We start from the raw sequence: 26,413 nt of genomic DNA, 5'->3' as shown, positions 1-26,413 counted from the left end.
CAAGTTATACCTACAAAGCTCTCTGCCAACAGCAAAGGGCGCCCATATCGTAGGACCCCGAGCATGGCGCCTCCCACAGAGTCCTCCACGGCGACCAGCGTCGAGGCATCTACCGGCTCCGTGTCTCGCCGCAACGCCTCACAAAGCGAAGCAGATCTAACCTCAGTGGAGCCCGTCAACGGCACGACCAAGGACCGGCTGTCCAAGACACCGCAGAAGAAGTATCGCCATGTCGCCGCGGTGCATTCCCAGACAAGGCCGTCGTGCTTGAGCCACGACTCCCCTGCGGCTCCTAGCTTTCTGGGATTCCGCAATCTCATGGTCATTGTGCTGGGTACGGATCCCCTCTGGATGGCGACTTGTCCTTCTTCCTTTTCATGAGAGCATCCCTCTAACGTACAATCAGTCGTTGGCAATCTGCGATTGATGATTGAAAACATTCAAAAGGTGCGTAGAGCATTTGCTTCAACATGTCGCGAGACGTGGAGTGGGTGACGTAGCACTGACATGCATCTGGCTTTGGTGTAGTACGGCGTCTTGATCTGTATCAGATGTCACGACTACAGACGACAAGATCTGCTCCTGGGTCTCTTGCTTTATTTTCTTATTCCATGCCATCTGTTTGCGGCATACCTGATAGAGTTTGTAGCTGCCAAGCAGGCCGAGGGGTCCAGGAAACGAATCAAGGACAACAGCGCTGGCCCTTCGGAAGCAGAGCGCAAGAAGTTCCACTCGATTTGGGTTCTCGCGGCTTTAGCCCATGGAATCAACATTACTCTTGCTCTCGCAATCACCACTGTTGTGGTCTATTTTTACGTCTACCATCCATTGATTGGCACACTGACCGAGATGCACGCCATCATCGTGTGGCTCAAGACGGCCTCATATGCATTCACCAACCGAGATCTTCGTCACGCCTATCTGCATCCAGTTGCAGGAGAGGAAGTGCCTGATTTATACAAATCTTGCCCATATCCACAAAACGTTACGATGAAGAACCTGGTTTACTTCTGGTGGGCTCCAACCCTGGTGTACCAACCTGTTTATCCGCGGACCGACAAGATTCGATGGGTTTTTGTGTTTAAGCGACTCGGAGAGATCTTTTGCCTGGCTGTTTTTATCTGGGTTGCCACCGCCCAATATGCAACGCCCGTTTTGCGCAATTCGCTTGACAAGATTGCCTCCCTTGATCTACCTAACATCTTGGAGCGACTTATGAAGCTTTCGACAATCTCTTTGGTCATCTGGCTGGCTGGCTTCTTTGCGCTCTTCCAATCCTTCTTAAATGCCCTTGCCGAGATAATGAGGTTTGGCGATAGGTCGTTTTACGACGACTGGTGGAATAGTGAAAGCTTGGGCGCCTACTGGAGGACTTGGAACAAACCTGTTTATACTTACTTCAAGCGCCATGTCTATATGCCCATGATTGGACGAGGCTGGAGCCCTGCTGCTGCCAGTTTCACCGTCTTTTTTGTTTCTGCGGTTCTTCACGAGGTCCTTGTTGGTGTTCCCACGCATAATATTATCGGTATGTCTTGGGATGCCAGAGTCTCACTTTCGAGAGTTGTTTCCTAACAGGTTTCACTAGGCGTCGCTTTCTTTGGCATGTTTCTCCAGCTTCCGCTCATCGCCATTACTACCCCGCTTGAGAAGATGAAGCTCGGCCATGGCGGCCGCATCCTTGGAAATGTCATATTTTGGGTTTCATTCACAATCTTTGGACAGCCATTTGCGGCTCTGATGTATTTCTACGCTTGGCAGGCCAAGTACGGTAGCGTGAGTAGGATACCACAGCCGGTGCACCACTGACGCGGGCCTGGGGTTTCGCTTTGGACATTTATACAGCGGTTTTGGATCGAATATTGATAAAGACATCCATAGATATACACACGTAAAAGATACACGGGATAGGTGGACTTTTGATTATATTCTCGGCTCATTCAAGTGTGAGGAATACACAAAAAATGGAAATTGATGGATATTATAAGATATGACGATTCATATTCTCGATTCGCAACCTCTATAAATGCTGAGCAATGCTAGTTGGATTATTACCATGATTCCTCCCCACAGTCAAGCCCACTGTCTTTCTAACTCTATCGTATAAAGGGCATCAGTGTACCGACTCTCTTCCTGTAGCTTACATAGTCGTCGCCAAAGAATTCGACCAATTTTCCTTCTTCATGGATGATTCTGCCCCGGAAAAACCAGTACAGCACAGCCGAATAAGCAAAAAAGCAGAGCACATTGCCCAGCACGAGCTGCGTGCCCAAGCCCCAGTAAAAGAATCCAAAGTAACTAGGATGTCTTATCCACCCATAAATGCCCGTCGTTACGAGAAGATGCGTTTGCGCCCTCCTGTTCTGGATTTGGTGGTTGAAACTAGCCCCAGCGTGCAGCATCGCCAGGGAGCGAACAGCCTGGCCGATGAGGACCATGAAGAGGCCAATGAGGAGAAGCGCTTGGCCAGAGCCAAAGGGCGCCCAATGCCGGTCAGGGAAGAAGGCAGAGACAATCGTACACTCTACAAAGGCGGCGGAGTGGGCGATGGCGTAGGACGGCCAGTTCGCCGTGAGCAGAAAGCTGTCGATGCTTGCGACGGCGGTGTTGCGCTCGGCCGTGGTCCAAAACTCCAGGAAGTGAAAAGCGGAGAGGGCGAGGAGGAAGAAGGGGACGCGCCAGATGGGGCTGTCCGTGAAGAGCAGGACGCTCACGATGCCGACGGCGCTGATGGCGAAGGTGATGCCCAGGCAAAATGCGCGGAGGGCGATTCCGGAGAGCGACTTGGGCTGGCCCGGTAAGAAGGGCTTGAGGGGGTTTTCGGGCTGGCGAGCGTTGCGGCTGGGATCTGAGAGGAAGGGGGGGAGGTCGTCGTGATGGTTGGATTGGGGGGCGAATGAGTTTGCCATGGTGGATTGCATGTGTTTTCTCTTTCTTTCTTTAGGGGTGAGATTTCCGGTGAAACGAAAAGAGTTTGCTGGAGTCGGCGAGACTAAGTCGTCGAGGGTGAGTGTCTATATCATGGTCCCTCGTGATGGTTTTAGATATGGCGATAACGTCTTGATATGTGGTTTTTTTATGCGAACCCGCACGTGAGGATACGTAGACGGAATTTCAGCTTCACAGCTCGGACAGGCCGCGCACGGAGAATTTCGGGTCCTAAAAATAACGCTGAAGATGGGCACGGTAACGGAGAGATTGAGAAGTTGTGGTGTTTTCGCGAGGATTGTTCCGTAGAGAACAATGCGTGTATTGCGGCAGCGCAAGTGTCAAGGCCTGGCCATGGCGAGAGTTGCTTACGGGCGGTTTGTGGTGGGGCTCAGGGCCTTGCAGCGGGAGATTCTCAGGGGCGCAGTTCTGGGGCTAGCCAGTGGCCACACCTTGGCAGCTACACCATTGATACTTGTGGCATTGGCGATCATTCAGTGAGGGATTCATCATCTATATTAAATTCAAAGACTTGAACTGCACTTGATTGTTCCATGTCGTCTCAAAACCTTAATTACTTGATGTACTATCTAGGCTTCAATGGCTTCTTGGCGGCACGTATCAAGTGGCTGTGTCTCAGATGAATGCCACAGGGCTGAATCTGTTTGACAACGTCTACAACGCCAAGAGGTAGCGTAACCAACAGACTCTGGAGTCTCCACAATCCATCGCTCTCTCCGCGATCTGGTCTCATCGGCGACTTTCGGCTCTGGCTGTTGCTAGTTGGTTTCGACGTGGTTTCTATCTATGTCAATACATCTAACATACTGCAGCAGTCCGTCAAGTTTTACCTCATTGTCTCTTTGTTGAGTTTGTGCTAGCTCTAGACTAACTTCTTGGATGAAACCAGAGCAGTAGAAGCGAACTGTTATTGGAACAGACAAGTGGTACTCCGATGTGTCGATGCAATGGATAAAATCTCTCCGTGTGCCGTGTGGTAGAGTAATAAACGTGGCGTCAAACGTGAGGTTGCTCCATGAAATGGCGAATTTGGTATTCTTCTCATTGGTTGAATCATAACTCGAGTTTTCAGGTTGCCGCTCTTCACAGGCCTCCCTGAATCGAAAAGGAGGAGATGATGAGCGTAAGAACGTTGATGAAGCCCCAGGTACAGGGAATCCAAGTATTCATCTCGTAGTATCCCGCCTGGTAAACAGCGCCCAGCCTACATAGCAGTCAGCATTTCCCCGTTTTACTTGTTCGGCGGTCCATCTAGTACTGACATAACTCCGGTAATGGTGCCAGAGAGTAGAGCTTCAAGCCCGGCGACCACCAGATAGACAATCGGCGTCATCCAGAGATACTTCCATGACGACTTCTTCCTGGACCCGTGCGTGAACATGGCGATGAAGACGGCGCCGAGGTGGAACAGCGCGAACGTGATGAGAGTCCATATTACTGTGAAGCGCCAGACGTCGCCGATGAAGAAGAGCGTGTATCTCTTGTCGGGCGTGGCATCGAACAGAGTGTGGACGTTGAGGGACGGGAACGGAGGAGTGGTGTAGTTTGCGGGAGGATTCAGCCGGCGCGTCATCTGCGCGATCGAGAGTGTTGACTGCAGGCTCCTTGTTAATACTCAATCTTGCTGTTAGCGTAGCATAGACGCAGCTTGCCTGTTGAAATGTCTCCCTTTCCGCTGCTCTCTCCCGCACTGGGATTGCCGGTGACGGTACATGTATGTCGTTCGTTGTATGATGCACAATGGCGAGCCTCTCCTAGCTGCAGAGCTGCTGTAGCATGTCGCTAAAGAGACCAGACGGTAATTTCGGGTGGGTCCCCCGGAGACGTCACTTCTAGAGCCTCGGCAAAAGCATGCGCTAAACCACAGCATCAACCGCGTCTGCAACCAGCCTTTTGATTTCAATCCATTCAATCAAACAACAACAACTTCATCGCCTATCACGGGAGCGCATTCGCATTCGCATTCGAGCCGCGTCGCAGCAGATGCATCACGATGCCTGCTGACCAACTCCTCAACACCGTCCTGCAGTATTATCAGGAGCTTCACGATGCGGCCAAGACGGAACAAATCATCGGCACGACCGCACACCTGCTCTCGCAGCTCTCCAACCCGCTGAACCTCGGCGTTCTCACGTCCCAGCTGCTGACAGCTCCTGCAATATGGGAGAGGCACGATGGACTGCGCACCTCGGTCCGCATCATCAGCATCTACAACAGCGCCGCGATCCGCGTTTGCGAGCAGGAGGCTCTCAACGACAAGAACAAGCTGGAAGGCCGGCCTCTCGAGGGAGGTGCTATCAAGTGCGATGCCTGGACGCGGGCGGTTGTTAAGGGCGCAGATGAATATTCAAAACGGTGGCAACATCTGCTGGTTCTGACGGGCGTCCTCATGGGTATGGAGGGCAACGATAGACGTGCACTATCCAGCAGCCTCAGAGGGATCCTTGGGCAGGCGGTTGTGCTAGCGGCAAATATGGCGCTGGAGAGCCATCGACAGGATGGACCGCTCGCTGGCGCTTCAATTGCGTTGGCACTCAACTTCTCGTTTCCTCTGCTCTCCGATTTCCACAAGGCCCAGATCAACTGCAATGAGTTATTGCCCGTCACTATCTGGGCTCTCACCGGCCCAGAAGGCTTTTGTGAAGGCCAATTTCTTCAGGTTATTGGAGAGAGCATCACTGAAGCTCCCGGCCAGCAGCTCTCCTGGACCTCGCAGACGCCCTCGTTCCAACTACTGCAGGCCATGGACCAGCGACCTCTGATGGGAAATATTGGCCCGTTATCGAAGCTTGCAGCCTACGCGGCCCTGCACGCCACTGACACGAACATTGTCTTGGCTGCACAGGATGCGCTGCTGGTTTTCTCGCGTCAAGTATTGGACGCCTGGCGGTCGAACCGGTTCAACGACATTGATCCTGCGTTTGAGGCCAACAAGCTGAGCCTTGAGACACTCCAGAAGACGTGGCCAGTGCTGTGGGGAGTCTTTCGAAAGCTGCTGTTTGGCGCCGTGGCTGTTCTACAGGCCATCGTTTCTCGCAGTCTACTCGATCATCGCATGTTGAATCCCGTAGCTGCCTCAGAAATTGCTGCCAAGTCACTAAACATTCTGCGGAATCTTTATTTCATCTCCAACCGGAACAACAACAGCGCTTTCCAGGTGTATACTTTCAGCTACCTAACCTCCATCGACAGCCTCTCCCGGCATCCTGCTGCATGTGAGCTGCTCCTCAGGGAGATTCGCCCCCTCGAGGCTCCTACAGCTCCTATCACACACCTCGCAAGGACGCTGGATCTGTTTTACCTGAATGTTGCCGAACACTTGCCCCTGGTGCTCTCTACAGCAGCTTGCGAGGCTCTCATCATCAAGCCAGCGACTGCATACCTTTCTCATGAAGGCCCAATGACCCCGTCCACGGTCGAACTCTTTGAATCCTCCCACAGCGCCATTCTCTCTGTCCTCTCCTGCCCGCAGCACAGCTCACTCACCATTGACATTACTCCCTTTTATATTGTCAAGCTATTCGAGTCCTTCCCTCAACAAATTTCCCCACGGCAATTCCGAGTCGCCTACAAGACTGTCATGCAAATCGTCTCTCCGCCTAACCCCATCGCCGCAATGGAGCCTCATCTTGCGGAAACTCTCCTCGAGATGCTTCGGGCTTCCATCGCCACCGCAGGCACCGCTCTTCTGCCCCAAACCCCGGATGCTGCATCGCCAGATGGTACTTTGCCAGAGGATGCTGCCAAGGAAGCCCCAGAGCCTTGCTCAGAACAGAGTTCACTGACTATGGCCCTGGTTGATACGCTGCCTTCCGTGCCTCTGCATTTGGTGGAAGAATGGCTTACCATTACGGCACAGACGTTGAATATGATTGCGGATCCCGAGCTTCGGGCACCAGTGAAGAAGCGGTTCTGGGACATTCTCATCAATGGAGAGATGGATGTAGAAAGAGCAGCAATCGGAGTCGCCTGGTGGGCGGATCAAGGCGGAAGGGAGATATTCGTCTCCAAGCCCGCACAAGAAGCAGCCATGATGAGCGGCGCAATTGTGTCTAATGACCAGGTGGCTAGCAAGTTGTGAGGATATGGGATGCATCATGCATGACGGAGATGCGGTGGTATAGGGGCAATGCAAACGGGGACTTCTTAGACTTATTCGCTGATGTTGGAGTCTGTTCGTCTGACATGGATAAGCGTGTGATTTATGCAAGCAATATTAGTTTTTAGGAGACGGTTACATGGCGCATTTTTGTTTGGCGATGATATATACTGCTGTGGGAAATGCAGCATGATCCCAGGCTGGTGAGGATATATACGAGGGCCTTTAAAATACATAGGATTAATACACTTGAACATAGACGAAAAAAAAAGAAATTGTTCTTCAACAAGGCTTGCTTCGTTCCATGAGTTTTGGGCTTCGCGTTGTTTGTCCCATACATAACGGTTAAACCATTTCACAACTGAGGCCTAGGACAAAGTATGAGCCCCAGCCAACACCTACATCTACATTTACATCAGTTACAATACAAGGGATTTTGAGGTGTGCAAGGACTTGGTGGATTGTGAGTCGAATCCGTTGGGATCTCTGCTGTATTGCAATCTCAAACATAATGATGAGACCAAGGGCAAGGGGGATGAATATTGCACGTGTGGATTCTGAACTATTTGCTACCTACATGTATTTAGGCCAGCTAGAATGCCTTATCAATCTCTAGATAGATGAATGGCTTAATTATAGGCAATTTTGACCAAGACTTATAATATCCATGACACATGTTGTTCAACAGTACATGTACATTCGGCTCTCTTCGATCACTACCTAGTACCTCACTACCTGGTAGAGGTACGTATGCATGTAGACTCCTCTTGCCAATTGAACAAAAGATCACACTTTCCCAGATTCTCACAAGCACAAACAGGCAAACAGACATACCTAAGCCGAGGAAGGTGCATTTGGGCTTCGTTTTCCAACCCTTTTCCTTTCTTTTCTTTTTTCTCTCTCTTCTTTACACATCGTGATGACTTCAAACTCATCACCACCAACTGATATCCAACCAATTGGACACATCCTGATATTCAACAGGCAATCCCCCAATCGTACATCCTTCGTTACCATCACATCTTGATTAACTCTTTCCGGCCGCATGCGGTAACTTTTCGCAATTCCAATCCAATTGCACGCCTACCTCCAGCAATGCCAGTCACAATGTCACGATGAGATACCGGTCCAACCCGAATGATGCAATACTGCGTTATCTTTGAACACGGATGTCCTCACAATGGCCCTCAACATCAACCATGATCGCTCTCGACCAAAACACTCTTGTTTTGCCAATGATGCCATGTCGCGTCATATCTCACTCAAGTTTCTATTCAAAGCAAAAACCAGACCCCTCCTTTTACTATCAACACCCACCTCCTTCGCCTCATCATGCTGCAGCGAACGAGCATCGGGATCGGCAACAGATTGGCCGGGCATCACATCATCAAACCCGGAGGCCCCTCCTTGCGTGCGCAATTAACATTCCACTCCAATGGTCTTTGGCTCGCAGGAACCACTGCTTGATGAACGTGGTGAGTGCCTTTGCCTAACGGCCCTTTCGGCTAGGCGTATCGCCGGTATGGCTTCTTTGTTTAGTACGTAGATGGCTCAATCCGTCCATTTAGCTAGCGTCTCCAGATCTGCAGCTAAATCATCGCAAGATGCGCTCATCCGAGTTCCAGCGAGGCACTGCTCTTTATCCAACCCGTTATTACCCCGCCGCCAACTCTTGCGAAGCTTTTATCTTAGATGACGACGGCAACCTCTCATCGCAAAGATCAGGAACTAACAACGCCACTTGCCCATCAGCACCCGAATCTTGCTGGAATTCCTGCGGACATGCCGGGACAAGATGGGGGGAAGCGCAAGCCATCCAGTACTACAGGGCTCATCCTGAGAGAAAGCTGGCTATGAGCTCCTCAGATAGGGGAGATGGGCAAGACATAGCCTGTCCAGGAAATTGAGCATCTGCATCAAGGAAGAAGCAAAAAAATGTTGACAATGGAGCTCTAGCTCGCCAAACGTTCCCGCGAAGAGTATAACGCAGGGCCACTAACAGGGGGTTTACAGCTGGGCATGCCCGGTTGGCGGGGTATCTGGGGAATATTGGATACGTCAATGACGATTTCAGCTGTGCCGGGGTGTCTTGATACTATTTTGCCTATGTCGTGCTCTCTTCCAGTGAGTCGAGGCCAATGCTATTCAGCTGCATCAGCATTCCGGTGGGGACTCTCTCCAGACACCCGGTGGCGTGTGCCGTAGTAGCTAGCTATCCAGAACATACTGACCTCGTCTAAGTTGGATAGCTTTGAGTATGAATGCGACAGGTGCTTATGGCGCATCTCCCTCCATCCCTCTGGTATATATAGGGGTGTGACATGTCCCATTACGTGTAGAACAATTCAAAGACAAAGTCTTCAATCGAATCTCGGCCATTACCATCATACAACAAACCTCTACATAATCACAAATACCATTCAAAATGTCTTACGGTGGTGACAACAACGATAACGTGAGTTTGATATCTTTCGCCCCCCGATCTGTCGTCAATTGAACACGAACTAATCTCTTGGATGTTATAGTACGGCGTGAGTTAACACGATACTTTGAGATGAAGTGATATGTCCAGCTCGCAGTTCAATTACTAACACCGATCAGTCTCGCCGTAATGACGACAACTTCGGCTCCGGAGGAGATTCTTTCGGCTCTGGTGGAAACCAGCAATATGGCTCCGGAGGAGACTCTTTCGGCTCTGGGGGAGATTCATACGGCTCTGGTGGAAACCAATTCGGCTCTGGCAACCGTCGTAACGACGACAGCTCATTTGGTACCGGTGGCCAGGGCGAGTTCGGCTCTGGAGGTAACTACGGCAGCTCTGGCAATGACTCGTTTGGGTCTGGAGGAAACACCTATGGCTCCGGCGGCAATGATAACTTTGGCTCTGGAGGCAATGACACCTACGGCTCCTCCCGTAACCAAGACTCTTCTTTTGGATCTAGCGGCCGCCAGGGAGATTCGTCATATGGCTCATCAGATACCTATGGCCAAAGCCAAGGCCAAGGCACCGAGTCGTATGGCTCTAGCAACCGCAACGAGTACGAGTCTTCGGGCCAACGCTCTGGTGGCCACAAGGGTGAAGGCCTTTTCGAGAAGGTGAAGGACAAGGTGTCGCACATGGGCAGCCGTGGCGGCAACTCGGGCGGTGATAACTACTAAAATAATAATACGTGGGAGGATGGAATAGGTTGAGCTGAGAGACATGGAAGTAATAGTTTGATCTAATGACGATCTCGGCATGGATGCAGAATCTGTCTATTGAGATCCTTTCCAAGGTTTTCATAAAGTAAACCCTTGACGAACAAAATAACAAAAACAAAGTTCATCTACTGCTTGCTTAAAGGTTTCTCTACTACAAGTTTTTCCACCTTGACTAGTATTGCTCCATCCGTTGCCTCTCCCCTTGTATTCCTCAAGTGTACGAACCTGTATCCTTGGCCCAGCCTGTCAAGCCTTATGCATGCCCAGGCGGCTAAATCATCCCTACCAATCTCATCATCCCGGATCGTAAATCTCACAAAAGTGAGTTCTTCGACTAGCCCCGGGATCGCCTTGAACTCGAGCTTCTCTGCTCCGAGATCAAGGTCGCGGCCCTTGTGCGTCTTGGTGCGGACCTTGTACTCGCTCTCGTGGACGTGGCCGTCGCTCTGGGCGTGGCTGTTTTTGGAGCCCTCGGCGTGGAGCTCGACTTTGATGTAGGGCTTGAAGCCCTTTGCGGACTTCTCGCCGGCAGGGAGGGGGATGTTTTGGGCGGAGAGGAAGGTGAATACCAGGGTGGCGGTTTTGCGGGTGATGGCGATGGGGCTGGCGGCGTCTTCTGCTGCGGTTGGTTTGGGGCGGTATCCTGTCGAAGAAGCCATTAGTTGAGGAATTGTACTTGTTTTATATCATGAAATATCACATGATTGCGGTGGTTGTAAGTAGTAGCACGATGTAGACTTACCTTCTGGCTTGAGAACATAGCCCCCTGTTCCGGTAAACATGCCCTCGTTGAGCATCATGCCTTCATCCGTCTCTTGCCAGTTCAGTGCGATGATCTGAGCGCCTCCGCCCCAGAAGATGGCCGGGTTGAGGTTGGAGGACCCGATGCGGAAGCCGGCAGGGTAGGCTCTCAGGAGATAGCGCTTGTTGTGGTTGAAGAGGACGGACCACTGCTTCTCATGGTAGTCGATGAACTTCTTCTCGGAGATGGAGAAGATGTGCGTCGGCATCGTGGCCTCTGGCTGCGTCCAGCCCTTGAAGGTGACGCCCTGGGTGTAGATGGCGAGCCGGGCGAGCTCCTGGATGGTCTTTGCGGGCTTCGGCGGCGGGCCGGCGGATGGCATGGGGACCTGCTCGCTGCGGATGGTGTCGACCTTGTCCAGGGGCGTGCCTGGAGGGACGTATTTCACCTTGATGAGGATCTTTCGCCGCAGGGCTTCGGGGCTGGGCAGGGCTTCGATCTCGGCGTCGGGCTCCGGCGCCAGCAGGCCGTCCCAGACCTCCTTCATGATGTCCACCATGACAATCTGCTGCTTGGCGCTGCAGTGGACTTCCAAGCTGACAATGAGCGGCATTTCGGAGGCGACGAATGCGCTGTCGCGGATAGCCTCGCAAACCTTTCTGAAGGGAACGTCCTTGGTGAGTGTATATCCGTGCAGCACTCTTGGCTCTATAACGGCGTTGGGGTCTGGCTTTCTCGTGACGGCCTCCTCTATCTCGGCCACCTTCTCGGTCGCCTTCTCCTCCATCTTTTCAATCTTCTTGCCAATGTTTATCTTGTCCATCTTGCTCCTCAGTTGATCGCTCCACCCGCCCTTCTTTTCGCCTTCCTTGGCTTCCTTCTTTTCCTTCTTCTCTTTCTTTTTCTTCTCCTTGAGGGCTGCCTTCTTAGCAGCAGACTCATCGTCGCTTGTATCACTCTCTGAAGAAGTCTCCGCATCACTCTCATCACCATCCCACACGTCAATCTCAACGCACCGACATCCTCTCAGCAGGACGTTGGTGTAAGCCCCAGTGGTGCTATCACTCGACAGCTGGTTGCCCGTCAGATACGTGTTGTGGCTGGAGCTGATGAAGTAGCTGGACAGCGGCCATGAAAAGTCCTCCTTCTTCATCGGCAGCACGGCATTGCTGTGAGAAGAAGTCATGAACGCCAGGAAGCCGCTGAGGTCGAGGTCCGGCGTGCTGAGCAGCTGTGCCGCAGCGTCGTCGGCGGTGACATCGTGGCCCTGGACCTTCTGCACAAAGACTCTGGCCTGCTCGGCTGTCCATTTCCCGTCTGGAGTTGCGTGGGATTCGAAGAGGCGCTTGAGGTAAGCGAGCGTGTTGGTGCTGAGGGCTTCAATGGTTCGTTGGCCTGAGCCTGAACCCCCGCCAGATTGGAGCGAGGGGCTGGTGGATTGATCTGGACCAGCCATGGCGTAGAGAAGAAAGAAGATGGACGTTGAAATAATACAAGAAAAAAGAAACTGATATGAGATGATGTTTTTCTTTTTCTTTCTTATCTTATAATTCTAGGATGACGCAGATGTATCAAAATGCTGGGAGAGTATGTATGAGTATGAGGGGGAACATGAGAGAGAAGGAGTGGAATACTGAGGTGATATACCGTATTATGCCGGGTGAAAAAGGGTCTCGTGAGATCGTTCTAGACCACGCCCAGCTTCGCTTACCCTGAAGCTGAAGCGAGCCAAGCAAAAGCAACAGACCAAGACTAATGAATAGACAAGACAAAAAGTCAGTATAAAAGCGCAAGCTTACGGGTTGCCTCTGTGAATCGCTGCAAGAAAACGAGAACGGGGGGGCTCAGCCTCTTTGGTTGCCCCTCCATGCCAAAACCGACGGTGGAGCCGTGAATCAATCGCTGACTTGACATGACAGCTGGGCTTTTGGGAGGGGCAAAAGGAGGAGCCCCCTAAATTTGGCGATCCCCTTATTTTGACCACATCGCCTTTGACATAAAGAAATTGAAGCTGTTTTTATTTTGATGGTTTATTCATGCCATGGAGAGTCGCATGGTGCATAAATTATTATTATGTCGTATATATGAAAGTCTATATGTTTAACGGGGTATTCAGGGTTAATACCATGACCACATAAAACCATATATACCTCTCATCATTCCCATATAGCCAGATGAAACAAGATATAGTAGTACCATGTAGATGCAGGTATATTAAATACTATGCCAAGGATCAAATCGGGGGAATATGACTATACCATGTAGGATATACTAGGGTAGTATGCAAAGATACCCAAACTCGAACAAACGGCGTGAATAATGTATAAGCATTCATACGCTCATCTCTTCTTCTCTCTCAATGATTCCGCCCTACGCCTCTCAAGAAACTCCTCCATGTCAACGTGCACCCTCATCCCCTTTGACGTCATGGTGTTATACACCGCCCTAAGCTCCTCCGATTCCATATTACGAAGCAAGGTAAAAAAAGCCTCCATCATCACCTCCTTCGATCCAGGGCAGTGCCTCAAAGCCCGGTAAAACACATCCTTTGCCTTTGTGCAGAACTGCATCTGGCAGAATCGAATGTAAAAAATCCACAATGCGGGACTGTTCTGACAGGTGTCACTCGCCAGAGCTTGCTCAAATGCAATCTTTGCCGTATTAGCGTTGCCATGTGTAAGCTCGTGTTGAATGGCAAACACGCGGCTGCTAATGCAGTCATGCTGCTTCACTAGAACTTGGTCATACAAAAGGCCACGCGTCTCGTCAATGACCCGAAGGCTCGCATCAGACCATTCAAACATGGATAAGAAGACTGAATTCTGCGGAAACTGCCGAATGAAACCTGACAGCTTCTCGCGCAGGTACACTCTCCGGAATGGTCTTTGTGTTATTTGTTAGCTCGACAGTCCACATATTAAGGAGATAAATCCAGTACAAAGAGTAGAATGACAGAGAATAGTAAAGGCACATGGTCACTCACCCCTTTGATGCATGCAGATATAGCAGCCGAGAAGCATACTGAAGGACACGCTCGTGCACCGCGGAGCCGGCTTGGTCTTGGGACCGAAACTCTTGAGATATCATATCAACAGTGTTCATCGCAGCAGCGATATTGCCTTGTGAAATTGACGCGGGCTCCAAATTTCCCGATGCCGTGAGATATGATAGTAAAATCATGCATTCGGCGAGTACGCTGGCTCCAACCAAGTCTCGACCGAGTAGGTATTCGTGGAAATCCGAAATAAATGTTTGATGGGCTTTGAGAAGCGTGGTACTGCCAATCTCGAGGATATCCGACCCCGTCACCTTCAGATTCTCATCTACGGACGCACAGAGACGCACTTTTGCCAAGTCAATGTTTCCCGCCTCAAACTCCATCCAGCTCCAGCTTCCATGAAACAAGAATTTATGCCACTTCGAAGACAGCTAAAGGACATATTAGTGTTATTTCTCGAAAAATTCAACATCAAATCACATACCGACGAAGACTCAATTGCAGCCCCCAGCACTCTACTCGCCACACTGAGATCGTTGGCAGATTCAGCAACTGCATATGCATTATAAAGCTCGGAATTCGCGGGATATTGTTTGAGCAAGGCTTTAGCAGGCTTCTTGACGCTCGTTTGCTCATTCGAAAAGACTGTAGCAAGGTAGTATTGAGCCAGCTCTTCCATCCCCCCAATGTGAACAAGCTGCCTCAGTGCCTCTGATGCCCAGAGCGAGCTCACTATAGGATTCTGAGAGTTGGCAGGAACGTACTGAAACCATCTTGAGCCGCCAAACAGTAAATGAGTAGAAGCGGCCGCCTTTACGCCCATTCCAAATCGCGGTTCGCTCTTATGCCAGTTCTCTGTCTCGTCGTCATTATGCTTAACTGGCTGTAAGTCGACCCTGATGAGCGACGATGAGACGAACTGATCGCCATAGGCCATTTCCGTCCAACTACTTGCTCGAAATGCTGGAGGAAAGCCACAGAAGAGTAGAAATGCATCAATCAGCTGCGTCGAAACCTCTGGTAGAACAGAACTTGGTATGAGAAAGAGAAGTGGTTGGATGTCAGAGTACATTACGACTCTGAAAGGATCATCATCTGTGCCATCATCCATAGTCCTCGCTGGCATCTTTGCGGCTTGAGAGCGAGAGTGCTCAAGATGGGCCCAGGCTTTGTAAACATCTCGTGAGGAAGAGGGTGCAATTTGAGCAGCCTGTACCGGCTCTGCGGCATCATCATCGCTCCCAGTTTCGACGTAATGTCTCCAACCTTTCGCGCCGACGTCGCCTATCCGAGGAACCTCGCTTTCCCAGAAGTCGTGGAACGACTCTAGCGCAGACTGCTCGCTTTCCATGCTCAGGGGTCTAAAGAAGCTGAGCTCCAAGAGACCCTGCCACGCCGCAATAGCCAGTTCTTTGTAGCCAGCATCATGGATGAAACGAGTGGCCCTCAGGAACACAAATATGGCTTCTTCAATGGCTTCTTTGGGTTGATCTGATGTCAGGCGGGAGAGGGTAAGGCATAGCCTGTCTAAAAGCAATTTTTTGATGTCGTCATATTGAAATGTTGTAATGTTGGACGTCAAAAAGTCAAGGTGAGTTTTCCACAGGGGGAAATCATCGTCGTCACTTTCCAGAACTTCTGACCATTTCTTCATGGTCACTTTGCTAGTCCACACTTTGGCACCCTCTCGCATCAGGTAGACGAGAACTCGCCTGCGGTCTTTTACACTCTGTGTGTTCTTAAGAGCCGACTCGAGCATGTATACTTTAATCTCTGCAAAGCTATGAGCCTCGTTCTCTAATACCGCGTGATCCAGATCTTCTCCGGCTTTCAGTAAAGCATCTTGGTGATCTACAAGCTCTAGCCAGGCATCGATATCCTCTGGTGTATCTTTTACTTGCTTGCTGAGCCTTATGGACTTTTGCTTCAGTGGATTGCTCCGATCCGCCGCCAGCATGTCGATTGACATGTCCGAGTCCTCATCCGAGTCACTGTATGAGGGTTGTCGTGGCTTTGCCTTGCCCTCAATGGACCGATATGAAGGGCGTTCATCATCCGAGGACTCTTCATCTCGCTGATCACGCTTTCGTTTTTTAGATGAACTCAAGGATAGGTATCCTTCAGCCTCATCCGCGACATCAGCATCACTCCTCCTGGTGAGTGCTCTGATTGGTCTAGATTCCACTCTTGGCATCTTGGATCGAAGACCATCTCTACCGGAAAATGTGTGGAAGCCTTCGCCCGGCATGCGGAGACTAAACTGATCCCTTGGGCCATCACGATGGATGACTAGGCGACCCTCCGTACCAAGGACTCTGCCGCCCCCATAGCGACGGTAAGCAGGAACCTGTGATCTGTCAATGCCGCCATATTTTATAATCAAGGGGTCGCCATTTGTATCAATCACAAAGAGGCCTGGAACACCCTCTGGCTTGGTGGCGGGCTTTGGCCTTTCTGCTGCATCTGCCGTTTTCTCACGAATAGAAGGCTCTCGACGAGTTCGATCTCTGTCTCTGTCTAGATCCCGGTCGCGGTCTCTATGGCGACGAGACTCCTGGCCACTGCGCCTTGAGCCGCGATCCTCATGAGACCGGCGGCTGCTTGATCTCTCGTCATCACGATCATGCCTCTTGCGGCGAATCTCATGCTGTTTCTCAAGCTTTTGAGGGTTCTCTTTGCGTGCATCCTTGGATTTGAAAGAGGAGAATTTCGGCACACTGAGCTTTACGTCTTGCTCGTCTGGTGAGGCCATCGTGAATGAAGCTCAGCAAGATCCTTTGAGCAGTACCATGTTGCTGATCCGATGCAAAATTGACTTGTGAAATGTCCAGCAAAGATGAGATAAATAAATTTTAGAATCGACGCTTGACTTTGAACAGATACTGAACTGTACAATGAATTTGAAGTTGATTTGATGTCGCGTATCTGGTACCACATCATGAGATGGAACACGCACGTGATACGGCACAGCTCATTCAATGCCGTCTATCACACTAACCTACAGTGCATCGTGCCCCTGTAGAATGCTCACGTTCCCACTATTCCGGCAAGCTCCCGACTAGCGAAGCTCCCAGATAACGCAACTAGCAACAACTTCTCCACGTCAGCAGCAGAAATAGCCTGTATGGAGGATTCATGTCCCTGAACCTTACCTGGTGCTAACGGATAAAGAAACCTGGAACATAAGAAATTGGGCTCAATTGCTAAATACAGCCATCATTTCCAACAATTCTTATCTCTCTCCATCTCCAGTTCCCGCTCTTTTTCAATCTTCCTCTCCCTTCGCAGCGCTGGGCCATGCCCTCAGTCGCACTCTCGGATCATCTCGTTTGGATCTTGCCCGCTGTCGTTACGCTTGCCATTGGAATCATCTCCGCCATGGGGCTGTTCGGTGGTAATCAGATGCCCGTCGAGGGCAAGGTTAGTAATTCATTTCTTATTCTCCTCTCAATTGATCGGCATCCAGAAAGAGAGAAAGAAGAAAATGGGCTGTCAATGGATGGCCAATGGCTTACAATTTGATACAGACCATCCTCATCACGGGCGCCTCAGAAGGAATGGGCCTATCCGTTGCCAAGATTCTGTCTTTCAAGGGTGCCAACGTCGTCCTCGTCTCTCGCGGCGTCGATAAGCTGAAAGACGCTCTTGAAATCGTCAAAGTGCGTATTTTCTTTTGCCTTCCTTTGCTTCATACCGCAAACGGTTTCCGCTGACGCAGCGTCTTTTCTTTCTTCGTCTAAAAAGGCTGCCGCCAAAGACAAGAACAAGCAGCGCTTCCACTACATCGCCGCCGATGTTTCTGCGCCGTCCTACGCTGTTCCTCTCCTTGAAGAGGTCAAGCGGTGGAATGATGGCAAGTCCCCTGACATTGTCTGGTGCATTGCCGGAACGTCCACCCCGGATCTGTTCATCGACATGGACATGTCGTCGATGCGTCACCAGATGGATGTCAACTTTTATGGAACGGCTGAGATGTCCCATGCCATCCTCAGGGAATGGCTAGCACCCGAGGCCCCCGTTGAGAAGGAACCCAAGCACCTCATCATGACTGCCAGTGTCCTTGCGCTGTACACTATCCCCGGCTACGCACCTTATTCCCCCTCTAAATGGGCCATGCGAGGCCTGGCTGATACCATCTCCCAAGAAGTCATGATGTACCCTCAGAACGTCAAAGTCCACGTCGTTTTTCCCGGAACGATCCTCTCTCCAGGCTACTCACGCGAAATCCTTACCACGCCGGAGATTACAAAGATCCTTGAGTCCAGTGATCCCCAGCAGACTCCTGACGAGGTTGCCGAAGTTGCTATCAAAGGACTGGAGAACGGCAACTACTTTGTAACCGTGGCCTGGCTCGGTGCTCTTATGAAGTGGGGAATGATGGGCGGTTCGTTCCGTAACAATTGGGTGGTTGATACTGTCATGTCATGGTTGGTCTCCCTTATCTGGATATTCGTACAGCCTGATCTTCATGGAAAGATTAGAAAATACGGCAAGACGCACGGTCATCCTAGCAAAGCCAAGCAGGATCACCAAGCATAAGTCAGGCGCTACGCCAAGTTTGAATAGTGTAGACACATACGATTGCGTATGAGCGTTTGATCTATATTATTTATTCTCAACCCTAGTTTTATATCCTAATTTTTAATCATATACCCTCCATGTGCCTAAACCACTTAAACGCCGCTCCATTTGCCAAACTTGACATATCTCTTAAACATTTCCCTCAGGATAGCTCTTCCGCTAGCATCCATTGCGTCGTTCAGAATCTTCCTCACCTCTGGCGGTGTCACGTCGAAAATGGAGTTCATCGCCGGCTCAAGAGCCTCGCCCACCTCTCTCGGCACGTCGGCCTCAAGCTGCAGCTTCACATACTGCATCAGCACCAGGTAGACGTGCCGGCCGGCAGACCTTTTGGCAGCGTCTGTTGCAGAATCCAAGGCGTTTTGGTGCTGCGAACGGGATACAGCACCCGCGGTAGGTTCGCAGATGAGGGTGATGAGGCGACCATATAAACGTGCCATCACCTCTTGTGTAGTACCATCTGTAGTGCTCTTCGGTTGGTTGAGAATCAAGCTGTTGAGCAAGGCTTGCACAGTGGTCAGAAGTAAGTGGTGGTGGCCCTCCAGCCGTAGGCGGTGTTTCTTGATAATTGTTCCAACCAACTTGCACAACCACGCAAACGGCACCGTTAAGCCGTTTGTGCCCTTTGACAAAGCCAAGTCACTGACTGTGCTCAGGGTCACCTCAATATTCCACTGACCCATGGCTTGCGGCTTCTTTTCCAGAAGAGTCTGAACGGTTTGGCATGTGTAGGCCACATTAGGCGACTTCTTCAATAGAGAGATTGTTAGCTCGCTGTGAGCTATTGATAGATCAACACCTTCACCCTTGCCATGTAGATCAGTGCGTTCTATAAGGTATTTATTAGCAGTGTCCCTCAGCAACTCCTACTCATTATTCTGTGAATACATACCGATGAGATGGGTAACGACGTGTTGGATGGCAAGAGCCTGGCCATCCGTATCGCAGCCCCCCGTGAATTCACTAATCAACTCTTTGAGATAGTGTGAAGCGTCAGCCACATCAATGTTGGCAGTGATGGACGTGATATATTCCCTCAAGAGGGACTCGCGTGCCTTTGACGGCAAGTTCGCCAGGCTAGTAAACTGGGTTGGGCGAGGGTCTTCCATCCCACTCGCTAGATATTTGTGAAGGAAAATCTGGATCTTCCAGGCTCTCAAGTCTCCGGCATCCATAGCCTCCTTGCTCCGCTTCTCCAGCTTGCGAATCGCGCTTGACTTGTGCTGTGATAGTTCAGAAGCGCTGTCCATAACGTCCGCAGCGTGTGTCGTTGCAAAGAGCCCCAAGTCTTTCAAATTGTCGTGTTTTGATAAGAACGTTTTGTCTGCTATGAGCTCTCCCAGCACCGCCGCTATGTGTCGAGTCAATGCACTCTTAGCATTCTGCTGTAGTTGACTGAGGCTGGATTGGCTTTGAAGAGTCGACGACCGACTAAGCTCAACAATAATAGCCTTTAACAGGGTGATCCGGAGCGCCGGGATGCTCAAGGGGTCACTCTTTGTCTCTTCCGTTTCGCATGTTTCAATAAATGCCAAGCTTTCTGAAAAGTACTTCGCACTCCGTTCGTCGAAATTATCAGACATTTGCCTTACTATTGTTGAAGCCATGGCAAAGTACCTTTCGACAAGTTCAAGCAGCGTTTCGTCGTTTATTGTCTCTTCGAAAGAGAGACTAGAAATGGCGTCAGCATAATCGACAAGATTGGAAAACCGCATTCCTTCGTAAAAGGTCGGCCGCGCCATCATTTTGCTTGCCAAATCAAGCACCAGCTTCCAGCCTTCGAGAGACACCCGCTTCGGAGACTTGACCATCTTCTCTCTCCTCTTGTCCAATATACCCATAATCTGCTCGCGCTGAGTACGACTAAAGGCTTCCAAGGGTACACTGCATAGCGTTCGAATCCACAGCTGCCCTCGTTCTCCTGGCCATCCTTTCTCCTTCTCTGACTCGGCCAAGGCTGTAATCAAACGGTCCAGAAGTTTTCTTGAAAGCTTCGCATCGTTAAGATTCGCGTCATTGCTCAGGAGAGCACTCCAAAGAGCATGCAGCCCAGGAGGGCTTGCATCCTTCGCGGATGATACAGTTTCCAGTAGAGGAAACTCATCTGTTTTTCTTGAATAGAGCCGAGAGAAACGGCTGCCACCCAGAATATACCAAGCCAAGTACTGTTGGAAAGCAAGTTCCTCATCAAATTCCGTCCTTGCCCCGGAGCCGAGAGAAGCTGACAGTTTTGTGATTTCCAGGATATCATACGACGCAAGCTCTTCCACCAACCGCTGTGTGAATTTCTCCACCAACTTGGATGACTCGTCCACCGCGTCTTCATCTTGGCTCATGGAATCCCAAGCCTCATAGCAGCATTTGAGGGCCTCAAATGTTTCAGCCGACTTGATTGCCCCTTTCCGTAGAAGCTTGGAGAGCTGGTCTTTCACTTGGTCCCAGACATTTTTCCGTTCTTCGGGCGAGGTCCATGAAATCGCCTTGGAAATGACCCTCCATTTCAAAGCAGTCTTTGAAGAATTTTTCAGTTGGGATACCAGGTCGAACAGCTTCATGCCTATGGCGTCGATGAATTGCTCGCTATGCAGCCCTTGAGCAATGACGCTCGTGAAAACACAGAGAGATTGAGGATATGAGCCAGGCTCCTGTCCACCGAGCCATTCGACAATCCCGAGCAGTTGGTGTGGTGATAATTCGGACTCTATCAAAGAAGAAATCAAATTCTCCCGGCTCCCTTCTCGCCCTATATCGAACCAAGGACTGCTCGAGGCCAGCTTGCGCTTCTCAGTCAGACACAGCTGTGAGAACCATAATCGCAGGAACCCAGAGAGATCGCGGCGTGTTTGAAAGCTCTTCTTTATAGCTGCAATGAGATCCAACTGATCTTTGAAAACATCGGGGTCTGGTTGCTGGCTGATGCTCTGCGAGCAAATATCATTCAACAGAGCTGTGCCTTCTTCAGACATTTGGAAAATATCTGGGTTACACGTGGCAGCACTTGCGAGCAAGCTCCAGTCGATTTCCGATCCCAAACCATAGTTGCGGCATACATGGCGAAGGTCCCCAGCATCGATTGCTACCGAGTTTCCTACCGCCTGCGCTAGAATCCGCTTCATCAGGGCATTTCTGTCCGGCTTTGTGCGGATCTGCTCCTCCACAGCCTTGAATATCCTGTTCATCCAAATCGTATTGATCCTGCGCAAGTCGCTTTCAGTCGAAACATCGGGCATTCCAGCAGCAAGGAAGTATAATGCTGGGGCAGACGTCCTCGTTTTACCGTCTGACACACCAAGTGCCCTGGAAATGACCTCAAAGTCTTGGCGATTCCAGAAGTAAGTACGAGCAGGGAGTATGAAATTTCGGTGCATAAACCTCTGAAGGTCCGCACTCCATCGAGTCGCCAAAGCTTCATTGACATTCGGGTTTTGGCCTTGGATAGAAGGTTCCAACTGCCTCAGGATCGCGGCAGCTGGTCGGAACAGGTGTGTCGCAATCTCAAGAGCGTCAGTATCGCCCTGCAGATGGAGATCCCATATCTTGGAGACAGTGGAAACCCAGTCTTCTTTGCCCTCGACGTCGTCGCAAATATCGCTGGCTAGTAACATAACACAAACTATGAAGAAGGATGATGATAATGTCGCGGCTTCGGTGGCAGAAGTAGAGAAGAGAGATTTGATGTGTTCAGCTCCAATTCTGTCGCGGGAACCGACGGCGTTGTTCTCCAATCGGCCAAGCAGAGACTTAAGGGCATTGAAAACAGCCTGACCCGTTGCCAAACAACCTTCCAGGCCCTTCAGTTCGTCCAAGGCGTAGAGTGGAGCTAGTGATCTCTTCCTTTTCCCACCCGAACCGCCAGCCTCTTCACCGGGATTCGATGCATCCTTGAGAGTCTGCTGCAAAACAGCAGCAAATTTTCTATCCGCCAAAGACTTGGCCAGCGAGAAAAGTGGTATCTTTTGAAACACGAAGTCCAGGATTGTCCAGGTCAATGGGTACCGCCGTATGGTCTCTGCTTCTGGTGATGACCCGTTCATGGACTTTAGCAGCCATCTCAACGCGCTCTCCTCCGCTGCGTGGAATTGGTGGTCTGATGCCTCTGTGAGGTTACTCCATAACTTTTCAAGGTTCTCTCCGTTCCCTCCAGGCCCATTCTGATCGAGACCTCTTACGGTCTTGATGAGATCTAGCTTTCCCTATATTCAGAATTGGTGAGCTTCACCTCAACGCGACCAATCACAAGTGTGAAAAAAAAATCTTACCATTATAATAGACCAAACAAACAAAAATCAAGGACACATGAAGAGAAGAAAATGAAATAACGATTGGCGGATATCGGATTAAAATCAATCCAACTTATCCCGATGCTTTTTTTGAAAATGAAAATTTATCTATAGCAGAAGAAACCAAGCGTATAAGCTCAAAGCATCAATGTAGCAGCTCCAAAATTTTGGAAAAATTCTGCCGCAATCTCCACCCCGATCAGGAAATCGCCCCTCACCGCCCTCGAGGCGAAGAGCCATGATGAGGCCGGCTGGTTTTCGTGAAGTTTGACATCACTGCATCCACGCTTTTTCCTTTTCCTTTGCTCACGCCCAAGCCCGGCTCCTCGACGTCAATTGCGCTCCGTACGTAAGTGCGACATCTGCCGCTCCTCAAGCTATTTACGCATCTCACACGAAACAACCCTCCTATAGCAACGTCTGCCACCATGTCCGAGACCGCCGCCCCTCGCTCCCCAAGCGCCATTTCCCGGCCCGTCAGCGAAGCGCTTCTCAACGAGAAGGTACCGAGCCGAGCTTAACCCAGACGAAGCAATCTTCTTCTCCAGGATGTCATTTTACTAATCTGATGTTGAAAAATGCAACAGTGGGATCGCTGCCTTTCCAACCTCCTCGTCAAGTCCACCCTCGGTCTCGGATTCGGCGTCGTCTTTTCCGTCCTCCTGTTTAAGCGAAGAGCTTGGCCTGCGTATCTCGGCGCTGGCTTCGGTGCCGGACGAGCCTACGAGGAGTGCAACTTCAACCTGAAGCAGGCCGCTCGAGACCTGAAGAAGCCCTCGGCATAAACAAACAGAAGAAGGGATGTAGAGCTACGATTAGGAGAAGGAAGAAGAAACAAAAAAAAGGAGATATGGTGGAACAGAAGCAAAATCTCAGTGGTGTATAAATTGCACGGATGATGAGGATATAGAAGATGGCACCGGCTAGGGAGGCATAGAGGCTGTGTTGCGAGCTTTTTCTTTGGTCGGACAGCATCAAATTCTGGTGGGCAAATCAAAGTTTACTGGTTTTTATTTTGTTTTGTTCTACTCTGTACAACAATTTTTATCCAAACGATCTCGATCCTCAAAACGCCGGCTACCATGACACGTGAACACCGACACCGAAGCTCCCGTACAACGACGAACCTGTCTGTGTGTTTGTTTGTTTGTTTGGTTTGGTTTGGTTTTTCCAAGCTGCATCCAGGCAAATCATCAGCCATGCGAGCTGATCTCTTTTGTTATATCAATTCCATTCATGTCGTCGTCCCTTCCTATGACAGGGTTGTTTTTTTTCGTACGCTGGAACCAAGCCAATTCAACGCCAATTCCCATTGTGCAGCCGTTTGCATAACGCCGTGAAAATGCATAGAGCTCTACAGAGTAGCAGCTCCGAAAATGGTTCGATATGAAGCTCTCTACCACCAGAAAAACAGGTAGAGAAGCTAGATAGTCTTTTTGTGAGGGTAGACAACACCATGAGCTCCTCAATTGAAGCAATGCATTGTGGTTTTATGATTTTTTTTCTGATATTGTGAAAAAAAGAAGACAAACGACCCAGAGCCAAGGATTGAGGGTTCAATGGATGGTGCCTTTGTATCCTCGCGGCAGACCTCTGTTTAGGCAGCGCGACCGAGACCGAGTCTTATACGATTCGGCACTTAGGCTTAGCTTGCGGGATTGGCTGTAGACATCGAGATTGAAGAGAATAATGGCACCAAGCACCGACACCAAGAAGAGCACCTCGGCAGCGAGAAGCATAATCTCGAGCCGGATGTCTTCCAAAGAACGCTGGAAGTGCACTTCAGACATTTTTTTGGCGATGATATTGTGTTGTGTTTGTGTTTGTGAGTGACGCTGACGCTGGTGCCCAAACTGTCGGTGTGTACATGGACAGCCTCAAAGAACAGGGAATGGGAAACGATATAGCAGCCTTATCACTTCTGGAGACGGGTGGAAAGTGCCGGGAGGGGTATAAGGCGGTAAGAAAATAAAGAGGATGAGGTCGTAAGACAAATCGGTCGAGGTGCAGAAGAATATGCAAGAACAGCGGATGGTTTTAGGGATTTATATAATAGGTCAAAAGGCATGCAGTCGAGTCTGTATGTAGGCGTAGGCGTACGAGAGGGAGGCGGTTTTGGTCCCGTACCGCTTCGAGCAATGATATATCCCCACGATTGCTCCCGCAGGCCCAGCAGCGGTGGCATGTCCCGTCGAGCCCGTGATACAACGCCAGCAAATGAGTGAATATTGGCAATCTGCAGCAGGCGGGGACTCATGCATGGGCTTGCATATTCGTGCCCTCTTTGCGCCTGCTAGAGTTCGCATCGCGGCCCAAAGGACAGGAGCGACAAGTGTCCACGCGACCATGCAGCCTTAACTGCCTCGGCCATCGTCGTCAGAGCCAAGTCAAAAAAGCACGGCTAATTACAGTTACAGTACGGCACCACCTTTGGGCAGTGACGGGATGCGATGCAGCGTTAGAGTATTACGAAAACAGCCGTTTTTTATCATGTGTCAACTGCAGAGCCCGCAGGGATCCTGGGCGTCCTTGGGACTTTCCCCTCAAAAAGGACTCCAGAGAAGGGCTGCAATGCAGCAGAGGGGAGGAGTGCAGCAGAGGAGAACAGAAAAAATCTCATGAGTCAGTCAGGGATTGCAATGCATGGGTTATTTTCTTTTTTTAACTTGGGCGATATGTCGGAAGAACCACCAAAACGGTAAGACGAAAAAAATTCACATCTCGCCGTCATGTTTTCAAAGGGCAGAAGAAGAGTCCAGTATCATCTAGCACGCAAATATGACCCAGAGCAAGTGGATGAATCGCCGTAGGTTGATTAATCGTGCGAGAAAAGTGTATCAAAGAAAGGAAAAAAGAAAAAGAAAAACGCTGAGCACGCGACGGGCCGCAAATAGGTGGCAGCCCTCAGGATGGGAATCACGTGATTGGGCAGGGTCCAGAAAGCCTTTTTCTTGAGCTGCTCCGCTTTTGCGGCCGTCACAATTTTTTCTCAACCTTCATCAGCACTTGCGCATGCGAGATGCAGACAAGGAAAGCTCCAAAGCGGCTTCACTGCAACCATTTCCGGCTGCTCAATGACCTCATGGCGTCTGCATCCTGCAATTGGGAGGCAGACATGACTGCCTGAGCTCATATGGTGAGTATCGAGAGGGGTGGCTTGGCGATATGCCTCTCCCCCCTTCTCCTTTGGCTGGCTAGGTATTTACCTACGCCAAAACTTGTGACACGTATACCCACGATTTGCCTACACCTCGCCGCTTTCAATGCGCAAGAGTGTCAACTACTTTTTTATCGTTCGATGTGGGAGATGAATCCAACGGTCTAGACAACCAGTCTGCTCCACCCTGATGCCATTGAAGATATGTGTGGCATTAGGACTAAAATCAGACAAACATATTGTAATCCAGTTCAGCATTGTTCGTTGCCACGCTGTGACTGCGTGATCCGCAACTATCTATATCATTTACTGCCATGTATACATGTAGATGTAACGATCCCAGGCCCATAATAACTCCGTACAATCCGAATACACACACACCAAATCCTCCTGAGCGTTATATATC

General features: G+C 50.3%; 10 protein-coding genes across 10 annotated transcripts; 5 read left to right on the top strand and 5 right to left on the bottom strand.

The window, feature by feature from the left end:
* Positions 1-63: 63 nt before the first annotated feature.
* T069G_05950 (MBOAT, membrane-bound o-acyltransferase family domain-containing protein) lies at positions 64-1,809 on the top strand (the record flags this gene model as incomplete). Its single annotated transcript, XM_056173160.1, has 5 exons — positions 64-334; positions 407-447; positions 529-1,528; positions 1,589-1,701; positions 1,762-1,809. 5 exons carry the CDS (start codon positions 64-66, stop codon positions 1,807-1,809), a joined length of 1,473 nt encoding a protein of 490 aa, XP_056030018.1.
* A 287-nt stretch (positions 1,810-2,096) lies between these two features.
* T069G_05949 (isoprenylcysteine carboxyl methyltransferase (ICMT) family domain-containing protein) lies at positions 2,097-2,909 on the bottom strand (the record flags this gene model as incomplete). Its single annotated transcript, XM_056173159.1, has 1 exon — positions 2,097-2,909. The coding sequence occupies one exon, from the start codon at positions 2,907-2,909 to the stop codon at positions 2,097-2,099; it is 813 nt and encodes a 270-aa protein (XP_056030017.1).
* A 1,123-nt stretch (positions 2,910-4,032) lies between these two features.
* On the bottom strand, positions 4,033-4,522 carry T069G_05948 (transmembrane protein; the record flags this gene model as incomplete). Its single annotated transcript, XM_056173158.1, has 2 exons — positions 4,033-4,153; positions 4,212-4,522. The coding sequence occupies 2 exons, from the start codon at positions 4,520-4,522 to the stop codon at positions 4,033-4,035; spliced, it is 432 nt and encodes a 143-aa protein (XP_056030016.1).
* Positions 4,523-4,942: 420 nt separating this feature from the next.
* Positions 4,943-7,030, top strand: T069G_05947 (uncharacterized protein; the record flags this gene model as incomplete). Its single annotated transcript, XM_056173157.1, has 1 exon — positions 4,943-7,030. The coding sequence occupies one exon, from the start codon at positions 4,943-4,945 to the stop codon at positions 7,028-7,030; it is 2,088 nt and encodes a 695-aa protein (XP_056030015.1).
* A 2,443-nt stretch (positions 7,031-9,473) lies between these two features.
* Positions 9,474-10,207, top strand: T069G_05946 (uncharacterized protein; the record flags this gene model as incomplete). The annotated part of the gene is made up of 3 exons (XM_056173156.1): positions 9,474-9,503; positions 9,574-9,579; positions 9,650-10,207. 3 exons carry the CDS (start codon positions 9,474-9,476, stop codon positions 10,205-10,207), a joined length of 594 nt encoding a protein of 197 aa, XP_056030014.1.
* Positions 10,208-10,374: 167 nt separating this feature from the next.
* On the bottom strand, positions 10,375-12,447 carry T069G_05945 (phosphatidylinositol-specific phospholipase c, X domain-containing protein; the record flags this gene model as incomplete). Its single annotated transcript, XM_056173155.1, has 2 exons — positions 10,375-10,892; positions 10,992-12,447. 2 exons carry the CDS (start codon positions 12,445-12,447, stop codon positions 10,375-10,377), a joined length of 1,974 nt encoding a protein of 657 aa, XP_056030013.1.
* An 883-nt stretch (positions 12,448-13,330) lies between these two features.
* On the bottom strand, positions 13,331-16,741 carry T069G_05944 (NRDE-2, necessary for RNA interference domain-containing protein; the record flags this gene model as incomplete). Its single annotated transcript, XM_056173154.1, has 5 exons — positions 13,331-13,874; positions 13,975-14,420; positions 14,474-15,980; positions 16,023-16,416; positions 16,468-16,741. The coding sequence occupies 5 exons, from the start codon at positions 16,739-16,741 to the stop codon at positions 13,331-13,333; spliced, it is 3,165 nt and encodes a 1,054-aa protein (XP_056030012.1).
* Positions 16,742-17,286: 545 nt separating this feature from the next.
* Positions 17,287-18,528, top strand: T069G_05943 (short chain dehydrogenase domain-containing protein; the record flags this gene model as incomplete). The annotated part of the gene is made up of 3 exons (XM_056173153.1): positions 17,287-17,409; positions 17,517-17,648; positions 17,734-18,528. The coding sequence occupies 3 exons, from the start codon at positions 17,287-17,289 to the stop codon at positions 18,526-18,528; spliced, it is 1,050 nt and encodes a 349-aa protein (XP_056030011.1).
* A 134-nt stretch (positions 18,529-18,662) lies between these two features.
* On the bottom strand, positions 18,663-22,832 carry T069G_05942 (urb2/Npa2 family domain-containing protein; the record flags this gene model as incomplete). Its single annotated transcript, XM_056173152.1, has 3 exons — positions 18,663-19,399; positions 19,463-22,763; positions 22,830-22,832. The coding sequence occupies 3 exons, from the start codon at positions 22,830-22,832 to the stop codon at positions 18,663-18,665; spliced, it is 4,041 nt and encodes a 1,346-aa protein (XP_056030010.1).
* Positions 22,833-23,278: 446 nt separating this feature from the next.
* T069G_05941 (uncharacterized protein) lies at positions 23,279-23,635 on the top strand (the record flags this gene model as incomplete). The annotated part of the gene is made up of 2 exons (XM_056173151.1): positions 23,279-23,353; positions 23,438-23,635. The coding sequence occupies 2 exons, from the start codon at positions 23,279-23,281 to the stop codon at positions 23,633-23,635; spliced, it is 273 nt and encodes a 90-aa protein (XP_056030009.1).
* Between the last annotated feature and the right edge of the window lie 2,778 nt (positions 23,636-26,413).

This window comes from Trichoderma breve, chromosome 3 (assembly GCF_028502605.1).
Source record: "Trichoderma breve strain T069 chromosome 3, whole genome shotgun sequence".
Taxonomy (NCBI): domain Eukaryota; kingdom Fungi; phylum Ascomycota; class Sordariomycetes; order Hypocreales; family Hypocreaceae; genus Trichoderma; species Trichoderma breve.
Note: the sequence above shows the minus strand (reverse complement) of the source record. Positions and strands in the feature narration are given on the sequence as shown.